Consider the following 11,145-nt stretch of genomic DNA (forward strand, 5'->3'; position numbering starts at 1 on the left):
ATTATGATTATAGCATATCATAGTTTACCAAAGAAATACTTTTATTCAGCAAGGACACAGCATGTTGATCAAAAATGGCAGTAAAGACATTTCTAATGTTACAAAATATTTCTATTTCAAATAAATGCTGTTCCTTTGAACTTTCTATTCAAATAAAATTAAATGAATAAATAAAATAAAATAATCCCGAATCTTGGTTTCAAAAAATATTAGTAAAACCTGCTGAAAATTCAGCTTTGCATTACAGGAATAATTAAAATTTTTAAATATAGTCAAATATAAAACAGTTATTTTAAATTGTAATAAAATGTTTTTACTGTAATTTTATTCAAATAAATGCAGCTTTGGTGAACGTAAGTGGCTTACCATAGTTCACCATGTTTACTGTAGATATGAGTGTACTGTATCATAGTATAAAGTGCCATGTTTACCATGCAAATAAGAGTTTCACAGTATGAAATGCAATGTTTACTATTATAAAACTTGTTACACAGTTTGTTGATCTAGTGTATATTATTCTTTCAGGCTCAGCCGGTTGTGCTAAAATCTCAGGATGATCAGGAGTATCTGGCGAGGCTGTATGGAAAAGCCCTTTATGATGGTCATCGACGAACGCTTAAAAAAAGCCCTTACCTTCGATTCAACTCCCCCACGCTGAAATCCAAACCGCAACGACCAAAAGTAGTAGAGGCTGTCAAAGGTAAGGTGAAGGTCTTCAAGTAGAAATGGCCATTCTCCAGTGGTCTTTTACGTTTTGTTACATTATATGGCTTTATTTTTTAATAGGGACATTTGGTTGGCTGTACTGCCTAGTAACTTCCAAAATAGTCTTGAAAAAGAATCATGATCACCCCTAATATTGCCTTTTCTGTCCAAGTTCTTGTGTGTTACTTGTCCCTCCCATTTCATTCTCTCATATAGGGGTGAAGATGAAGTCATCTAAAACCCAAACTAGCCAGTTTGGGGATGTTGTTACTGCGCTGCAGTCTTCAGTCTCTGAGCCCCATTTCCTGTTCAGCCCCAGTGATCCTGCCCAACAGCAGCAGCCTGGTTCTCCAGTGCGAGGTTACCTCATTCCCATGGCCATACCTTTAGGTAAGCCACCATTAGCATGCGTAGAAATCATTCACTGCTAGGCCTGTGTGGTATCTAATTAGATTTTTTCTGATAAAAATTATAATTGTGATTTAAAATGCAGGTTTGCGGTGTTTGTAAAACCACACAATTTGGCCAAAATTTTGTGATTATATGTCAATATGGCTATGCACTACTACTACTACTACTACTACCAATAATATCTATTATTATTGTTGTTGTTGTTGTTGTTATTATTATTATGTCAAATATAAACATATTTAAGAAAAAATATAAAAATAAACAAATATATAAAAAATTATTTAAGAAAAAAAAGCCAATAATATTTTATTTTACATTACAACTGTAAAATTTCAATACTAATATTTATGGTTGTCTTAATTTCTTCATTTCAAACTCAGAGCAGATGCAGGGATTCACGCTGAAGCACGCAGCTCATATTATTTATTTCATTAAATCACAGCCTTTGTCATTTGATAAACGCACTAAGCCGTATTGCAATTTTGGTTTTATTTCAAATAATCGTGCAACTGCTGAACTCATTTTTGCGTGGTCCATTAAGACAACGTTTTTGATAATAATGGGAGTTTTGTTGTGTTTGTAACCTTGTGAGTGAAATGATTTGAGACAGAATTTGCATCAGGATTTTTTTATGATGCCTAAACACTATATAGCTTCGATTTGAGATGCATTCCTGTCTTTTGATTGCAACAAATACACACAGAACCGATTACGCAGTGTTTGCTGTTCGGTGTCCCTTAAACCTCTGACCATTCTGAAACAAAGACGTCCGATGCGGCATGAATGGTTGCGACAGCCTCCACATGCTGCAGTCATAAAGCGTCTCTCCTCTGGCTGGCTCCGAGCACACGGCAGCATTAAAGAATGGACTTAATTGGACAGACATTTCAGCGGTGTGAGTTTAGCTCTTAATTACGGCTGCCTCTCCACTCGTTAAAAAGCCTTCCTATGCCGCTCTCGTTTAATCACTTCACTGTCAGGGACATTAATGCCTTTCTATTACACTCTCATTTTCCCGCTTCCAATCACTGCGAGCTTCGTCTCAGGTCCGACCTTGTGAGGTTGGAGGTAATTCTGTTTATTAGCCCGACCAGCCATATGTATGAAAACACCGTCATGCTTTACGAGGGCACTTTTTAGAGCAGTAATTGCAAATAGCCAATTGAAAACATTTTGAAAGTGTTCATATTATGAGTTGATTAGTTTCTTTTATCCCTCCAACCCCCCCACCCCCCTCCTTTTGAGGATTACGACCTCCTGGCGCCGAAACGATCCATTAGTTTGGTAACAGCTGAATTGCTGTTGTTATTTTCTGCAATGGACTAAAGAGGTAATTAAAGGTTTTTGCACAAAAAATGGCAATGGCAAAGCACCTTTGCTCCGCTAAAGCTGTTTACAGTATTCAAATGTTTCCAAAATTGTGGCTCAGGGTATTGAGAATGAAACGAACTGGCGGAAAATGGCCTAGTAATGTTTGAAATGGCAGGTGGGCGGTTGCCCGTATGCTGAACTGACCTCTGATCTGAGCTACGCTAGAGTGAACAAAGACTTGCTAATCACATCTGCAATGCAGTGGCCCTGATTGCCGTCGTAGACACTGAACTCCCTTCATGGTTATATTAAAGTTCCTTTCACTGCTAGATGCATTATTGGAATTTCTGTGCTTAGAATAAATAGAAGATATAGTTATCTTTATAGTTATCGTTCTTGGTGTGAATGGGCCTTAAAACTTACTTAGTCTAGTCTAGTGTATGACGGCCTGCTAGCTAGACCAGTGGCAAACTAATTAGCATAAACCAGACTGGAAATTCATACTGGTCAGAGCTCAACAATAAGGCTTTATTTCTTTGATTTTTTTTTTTTATTAAACTAGTTTCAAAAAAAGGGTAGTATTTATAATTAAGCATAGTTTTCTTCCAAGTATTTCTTGCTTTCTTGTAGCATTACCTCAACATATTTACATAAGCTGAATTCAACAGAATTACCAAAACAAATGTAATAATAATAACAGTAATAATCATTTTCAGAACATCAGAGAAATCCACGTTTATGTTTGGAAGACATAAAACCACACATGCGTGATCAAATCATTGAAATTTGACTGGCTGAAAACTCTCACACTGACCGTCTGGCCATCCTTATTATTGAGCGATGCTGGTCTTCTCAGCAGGGATGTTAGTTTTTTTGGTCTAAATTTAAAGTGCAAAGTAACTTAAACACGTTATTCTACACTTCAGAGCATCACCATCTCATTCCCAAAATCACGGCTATCTCAGACCCGTCTAACGTTCATCTAACGAAAGTGAAGGATCTCCTGATAACTTCTTTAATACCCCACATCGACTAAAATCACATCTTTTACCAGTCGAGGTGATTCCCAAGGCATCTTATTCGTCCACCAGTGTCATCCTCGTGGCTGTCCTATTTCCCGTCACACCGAATGTGTGAATGAAACCCAAGCGGAAAGTTCCAGACTCATTAAAAACTTCCCAGCCTCTTCTGTATTTGTATCTGTGAAGGAGAGAGTCCAGACCGGCCCAGCCTGGATTGGATTGACTCGCCAAGGCTCAGACTGGGTCTCTGGAGGGCTGTAGATTAGAGCTGTTTAGAGCTGTAGAATTTCCCTCTCTTCCATGACTCTCTGGGGACGGCAGTGGGAATTGCGGAGCACCCCATAGGAATGGTGAGAGAGCCTTTCATCTGCTGCAGATGTTTGGTGCGGCTCATCCACAGACGGCCCCCGAGTCTCAGTTACACGCGAACGACAGCAGGCGAGCTCTCCGCAAATCTGCTTAGCAAGTTCTGCACTCAGAGAGTAGAAAGTGGCAGCCGCATCAACACAGCAGCGATCAAGGGAAGTCAGAGTTTATACAGTTTACAGCAGCATTCCCATTTTCAGTCAAACTCAGGAGCTTTTGTGATTCTTTTTTCTTTCTTTAAATAATAACAGGGTTGTTCTATCTATCTATCCATCTGTTTACCATTGTATACTGTATGTCCATCCGTCCATCCATCCATCCATCATCATTCTATCCTCCATTCATCAGTCCATCCATCCATTGTTCTATCTATCATTCTATCTTTCGTTATATCGATCTCTTTCCATCTGTGTTTCTGTGTCCATCCATCCACCATCCATCTGTCCGTCCGTCCATCCGTCTGTCTGTCTGTCTGTCTGTCTATCTATCGTTCTATCGTTCTGTATGTCTGTCTGTCCATCCAATCATCATCACTATATGTCCATCCATCCATTTTAATTTCCTATCCTTACATTCAAATTTGAATTGCAATTAATTCTCATTTCAGTTCTGAATTCTGCACGACTGTCTCTGAGGTGAATTCCTATACTTTATTGGTTGTAGACGAAATTGCTCTGGTGGTATCCCCAGTGGTGAAGACGTGACTTAATTTGTTGCCTTAAATTGCATGTAGTTGCAGAAGCGGGGCGTGTGCGCACATTTATGTGCATTTATTTCGTTTTAATCATCGCTCTCTCCCTCTTCTTTCCCAGGTCTCCTGCTGCAGTGTCCTCGGGTCCAGTAAAGTCAGTGATTTACATGTTCTTGAACGTATTCCCAAGCATTTTGGGGGCTGTGAATTCTGTCCCTTCATTCGGGTCTTTGTTTCCTTGCACGCCTTGCGGCTTCTCTGGTTTGCGAATAGCCCGTAATAGCATCTCTTACTGTCCATCATTGTGCTAATCAGTCCGATCTGGTTTCACATTTCAGAGCGCACACTCTCTTGAGGTTCTAGAATACAAACGCCTCCTTTCAAGCTTTCCTTCAGCAGAACCCACATGTTTGCTATCAGAAGTATTTGTGCATTCCAGATGAGTCAGTGCTTCTTGCTCCTGAGCCACTGTTTGGATGCCCTTCAGCCAAATTATGGAAATCGTAAAGCTTATGCTTCCCCTGCTTTGCATGGAAGGCTGGGAAAAACAGATTGCGGCGCTCGCAGCAGATTTATGCTAATGCCAGCCTCCTCATTCGCCGTTAATGTGCCGAGGCCAGACTCGCGTCTCTATGTAATGGGGCATGTGCATCTATAACCTGCCTTCCTGCAAACGAGGATGACACAAACCCATGCTAGCGCACTCTGGCTGAACCTGTTTCTCTCGCGGTCCCTTTGCAGAACAGATGCCAATCATGTTGGCATCCCGCTCGGCCAGATGTGTGCAAATGTGTTTTGGGCTGACACGGCACTTTAAAGTACTGTGGATGTCCTTTGCAATCGCTCTGCAGTGTTTTGAGAGATGGAGTAATGAGTAGGTGTGTGTGCGTGTGGGCTCCATCTGCAGGAGTGCGTCTGTCTTTAATATTCCTCTTGCGTGAGTATTGGGGTCGCGTTGTGCCCTTGCCTGTAAACAGCGTGTTGATGTTATCTGCGCTGCATCAGGGCGATGGATGTGCAGACTTTAGGGGTTTGGCAGATGAGCGTTCAGGCTGCCGGAGTGTATTCCTAGTGCACTCACGCATCCTGTGGAAAAGAGGGGGATGAAGATTTTGTTTAACGTCGCCTCTAGTTGTTCTGGTAATGTTTCACTCTGCAGACCTGTTCACGTATTCCCAGTGCCTGAATAAAAAGGTGACTTTTTTCCTTTTTTGAGTGTGTAGGTAAGTAAATAAGCCATCATTTAGTAGATCATTTTATCCAAAGCACAAAATGGTAGTGCACAAGAGCACTTCAGGCAATGCAAATTTGATGTCGGTACTTTCTGAAATGCATTTCATAAAGCAATGTAAATGCATGTTTTAAGAGAATCTATAACTCTTTGGTTACAATCCCAGATCAACCACTATTCTATGTGTCTCTGTAGGTAAGCCCAGAGTGAATGATCAGGCCCCAATATATAATAATAAATGTAATTTAATTTAATAAAAAAATTAAAAAAAATTCAGTTTAATTTTATTAACTTAAAGCTGCAGTCCATAACTTTTTTTGGTTGAAATTATCCAAAATCAATTTTTGGGCAAGTACATAACCAGCCAGTGTTCAAAACTACCTCTTTACCTTAGCCCAATTCACAATGGTAAGCTTGTAATAATGTTTTCTAATTTGAGTGGCACTGGTAGGTTTTTGCGGGAAATACAAGCATGCCGCTGTTCGTCTTTGCGTCATTACGTCACGTCTGTAAACATAAAGAAGGAGTCCCGGCTTGTAGGCTATATCGCACCTGAGGATGCTGCAGGCGGATCATTAATAGCCTTTTTTCACGGCAGCTGGAATAAGAACTATTTTTTCCTCAGTTGGTCAGAACAAAAGTGGCAGACTTGTTACTTGTTCAGATGATACTATCCGGTGAAAATTCTTATTTGAGTCATACCTCCAAGACGTAGATTCTGTGATTCCTAAGTACAGTATCCACACCATTGCGGTGACTGACAGCCACACATACATATCAAAACATTAGAATCATAAGCGCTGAGGAGCCATGCCGATGCACAACCCACATAAAGAAGATAATTCGCAAATAACTGCAATTGCAGGTTTCAAACAGAGATGGCGCCAAAGAGGCAGAACTTACAGACTGCAGCTTTAAATAAATTAACAATAAACAAATATATTTTTAAATAAATAATACATTTTTAAAGGTTTAGACTATTTAGAATATTGTGAAGATTTAAGGCCCGTTCTCAACAAAGATGATAACTATAACAATTACTATTAAGTATTAGTTATTATTCTAATTCTGTCAGAATATGGAACTCTACATCACAGCTATTATGATAAGAACATAGAATAACGATATTGTTGGAATCACTTTCAAAGTGTTTTTTTTTTCCAGCAGATGAACAATAAAAAACTTTGACATTGATTTAAAGCGGCAAATGACAAAAATGCATTGCACACTTATAATAAACAGACCGGTATTGTGTGTTGGTGTGGACACTAATATAATTATCATTATTGTCCTCTTTATAGTTATTGTTTGTGGTGTGAACAGGCTGTTCAAATGGGAGTTCTCTACTATAGTTCTTTTTCTTTTTGAAACACAAAACTGTAATGTACAAGAGCGCTTCAAGCAATGCAAATTCAATTTCACATGTCATTACTTTCTGAAACACAGTTCATAATGCAACACAAATGTGGGTTGCTATAGAACCTATAACCTTTCGGTTACAATCCAGATTATTAAGCACTTCTCCATGTGTCTCTCTAGGTAAGCCCAGAGTGGACAGCCAGGCCCCGGTGCCTTCACGGGTCATCATTAGCGACAAACCAGCAACCGTAACAACCTCCTTCCCTCCCATCACTGTTCCTGAACCCAAACCTGCTCCTGCTATTCGGAAACCCAATGCCATCTTACTGGAGGTCCAGTCAAAACGGAAAAAACGGACCGCACAGCTCCAAATACAGGCAAGAGCTTTTACATTTTTGTAGCTTTTACAAATAAAAGATTATTTTGTAAGTGTTTGGACAGAAGTAATGGCACTGTGTGATAATCAGTTAGTATAATCGTTTCTTCCTTTTTAATGTGATTTTGTTTCCCAACAAGCCACGATGGTCAGTTTTTGCTTGGTATTACACTACTAAAAGTTTGGACTCAGTAAACAAGTAATACTTTTATTTAACAAAATTATGAACACGACATAAGTTTACAAAAGATTTTCCTTTCAAATAAATGCTGTTCTTTTGAACTTTTCTATTCATCAAAGAATCTTGTATCACGGAAAACGTATCACAGTTTCCACAAAAATATTAAGCAGCATAACTTTTTCAACATTGATAATAATAAGAAATGTTTCTTGAGCAGAAAAAAGAGCATATTAGAATGATTTCTGAAGGATCATGTGACACTGAAGACTGGAGTACTGATGCTGAAAATTCAGCTTTTCTATCAAAGGAACAAATTACATTTTCAAATATATTAAAATAGAAAACAGGTTTTTTAACTAGCAATAATTGAATTGTTTTCCATCAAATAAACATAACCTTGGTGAACATAAGAGACTTCTTTCAAAAAAAAATCTCACCAACCACAGACTGTAGAATGGCAGCGTATGTTTGTTGCATCATGCTGCTGAATAGCTTCGCCCACAGTGAAATGTCATTAGTCCAAAAATCCCAAATTTGTTTTCTTCGAATATAGTTTGATTTTGTCAGTCAGATTTTGTCACTTCACACCGTATTTCGCTTTCTTCTGGAACATAAAATAAGACTTTGCAAACTTGCATCACACATTGAAAAATATCACTTTCCTACTGCAATCTGAATGGCATTTGTTCCATATGCTGTTTTTATTCAAATGGATTTGTGTTTTTTTTGCAGGTCCAGCCTGGTGTGAACATTGAGAGTGGTCTGTGCAGCTGGCCAGCTTCCTCTACGCCGTTGATTCCAGCCGAAACCATCCTTCCTCCTCCTTCAACCCATGTAAGACCCAAATCACAAAGAACACTAAGTAGACCCTTATTATTTGAAAATGAAAAGTTTTCATTGGCCTTAGTAGCACTTCTCCATATTTCAGTCTCAGTTTTGTACCAAAGCAGTTTCTAATATGTCTGCAGGCTTTCAGATTTATCATACACCCAAAACATAAGTCATCTAACATGTACATTTGCTTGTGTGTGTGTGTTCATACACCAGCTGGTCTTGGTTCCGTTCTGAGAATGGATGGATATTATGCCATTAGATTTTGGCTGTGCTCCAGCGTGCTGTACTGCTATAAGGGTCGGTTTTGTTCCAGGTTTGCGTTTCTCATCGCACTGCCATTGATTTTTGCCAAGCCGTGCATGCTTGTGCGCTCGTGCTCTCAGAACCTGCCCGAGCGGATGAAGATGGATGAGGTGTGTGCGTTTGCGTGTGTGTTTGGAGCTGAATGTATAATGTTTCAGGGGGGACTTTGCCGCCAGCGTTTTCTGCTCTTACTCCTCCAATCCCGACCTCAGCCATTCACATCTGGTTGCTAAGCAACAGATGCAGCTCCGTTGCTTTTCTGTGAGTTCGTTAGCAGATTCTGAGCAAACGTCTGCGAGGACAAAGCCTCTCTGTGGTCTGCCTGCCGCTGTTAGCTTTAGAGTAATCATTACAGCTCTCTGGAAATAAGCGTAGATACGCATCTTCATGCTAGAATCTGTGGAGTTCATTTGTGGATGCGCTTCCTCTTTTGATTGTGCATTGAGGTTGAGTTCGCAATTAATCACATTCTCAGAAAATGTAAGGAACACTTTAAAGCTTTTGACTGTTTAGAATATTATGAAGATGCGTCCTGTATAATAGTGTACTCTGCTATTGTTCAATATTAATTATCAAAAATATATTCAGTTTAAAATATAAATTAACACATTTTAAAATATATTTTTATTTAAAGTACATTTTTATATAAGTAAATAAATATATATTTTTTTATAAAATAATTTTTTTTTTAAATATACACATTTTTAAACTTTAAACAAAATTTAAGATTATTTAGAATATTGTAAAAATGTAAAGTGTCACGTTTAACAGAGTTCTCTACGATATTTCAATACTTAATTTTGTTCAATAATATATATATATACATTTTTTAAATATATATATATATATATATATTAAATATATTCTAAAAAATATTTTAAAAGAAATTTTACTGAGGTAGAATAGTAAAGTGAGTTTTAAGAATCATCATCATCATCATTATTATTATTATTATTATTATTAATAATAATAATAATAAAGATTAGCATTAAAACATTAAATACAGATTACAAACAGGTGCAAATGCATATGTCTTCCTCTCAGATTCTGTGCCTGATGCAGCTCGGCAAAGTTTTTTTGGTCTGCCAGCTCAGCATGCAGATTCTACACACACACACACACACACACACACACACACAAAGACACAGGCGAGGACAGACACACAAACCCAAAGATCCTACAACACGCTTTGAATCATACACCTGAGGCCTGTCAAACAGAGGGAATGAAATATGACTAAAAAGTCTCACAGTGCTTGCACTTAAAACATATGATATCTCTGTCCTCTGAGACTTGACTTTTCCAGTGCATTGCAGTCACCACTGGCTCATACTGGTACAAAACCCAGTGTTGTTCTTTGAGAAAATATTGTTATAGATTGATTTTTGTAGATCTTACAGACGTAAAGGAATAATTCAACAAAAAAATGAGAAATCTGTCTGCATTTACTCACCCTCATGTCCTTCCAAACCTATAGGACTTTCTTTCATCTGTGGGACACAAAATGCGAATAAGGACAGGGACTGTCAAGGACCCAAAAGGCACCATGAAATTAACATAAAAGTGGATTCATGAACAGTACAGTATTCCAAGCTCTGTGAAGTCATATGATAAGATCAGTCCATATCTATACGATTCACAAATGAATCAGACCAGTTTTGTGAACTGATTCCTTTTATCTTGAATCCTTCCTTTTATGTTCCACAGTAGAATGAAAGTCATCCAGGTTTGGAACAACATGAGGGTGAGTAAATGATGACAGAAAGACTATACAAAGGAATTATTCCTATCATTTGCAATTCAGTTGCAAAACAACCAATTGCTCTTTTCATTTCCCGCTCTTTTCAGTGTTTGAACGTCCAAGTGTGTGATTGTGCAAATGTGTGAGCAGAATATTAAAGGGGTCATATGATGTGATTTCAATTTTTCCTTTCTCTTTGGAGTGTTACAAGCTCTTGGTGCATAAAGAAGATCTGTAAAGTTGCAAAGACTAAAGTCTCAAATCCAAAGAGATATTCTTTATAAAAGTTCAGAGTCAGCCACACCTACCTAAAACGGCTCGTTCTAACACGCCCCCACATATCTACCTCACTATGTGGGAAGATTTGCGTAACGCCGCCCAAATGTTCACGCAAAGAAAGAAGGCGTAACTTTTAGTCTCACTGTAGTTTTGTTGATGCTGCAGCCATGTCGTGAAGACGCTGTGTGCTTCGTTGTGAAAGCGAAACTACTTTGTTTGGTCTTCCAAAAGAGGACGATATCCGCTTCGTCATGCCTAGAGCTGATCTGTGCTGGTTGCTGGTTGCTGAGGAAATACTACAACTTTGCACTGTCGATCGCCGGATCGGCTTTCAC

At 38.6% G+C, this 11,145-nt stretch overlaps 1 protein-coding gene across 1 annotated transcript in view; it reads left to right on the forward strand.

Annotated features, from left to right (window-relative positions):
• LOC107693173 (protein TALPID3) overlaps positions 1-11,145 on the forward strand; it is a 140,434-nt gene that overhangs the window by 65,721 nt on the left and 63,568 nt on the right. Inside the window, exons 15-18 of the mRNA XM_016492464.1 lie at positions 526-700; positions 922-1,095; positions 7,277-7,473; positions 8,386-8,487. Coding sequence (XP_016347950.1) covers positions 526-700; positions 922-1,095; positions 7,277-7,473; positions 8,386-8,487 — 648 coding nt within the window. The remainder of the gene's footprint in view (positions 1-525; positions 701-921; positions 1,096-7,276; positions 7,474-8,385; positions 8,488-11,145) is intronic.

This window comes from Sinocyclocheilus anshuiensis, unplaced genomic scaffold (genome assembly GCF_001515605.1).
Source record: "Sinocyclocheilus anshuiensis isolate Anshui unplaced genomic scaffold, SAMN03320099.WGS_v1.1 scaffold222, whole genome shotgun sequence".
In the NCBI taxonomy this organism is placed as follows: domain Eukaryota; kingdom Metazoa; phylum Chordata; class Actinopteri; order Cypriniformes; family Cyprinidae; genus Sinocyclocheilus; species Sinocyclocheilus anshuiensis.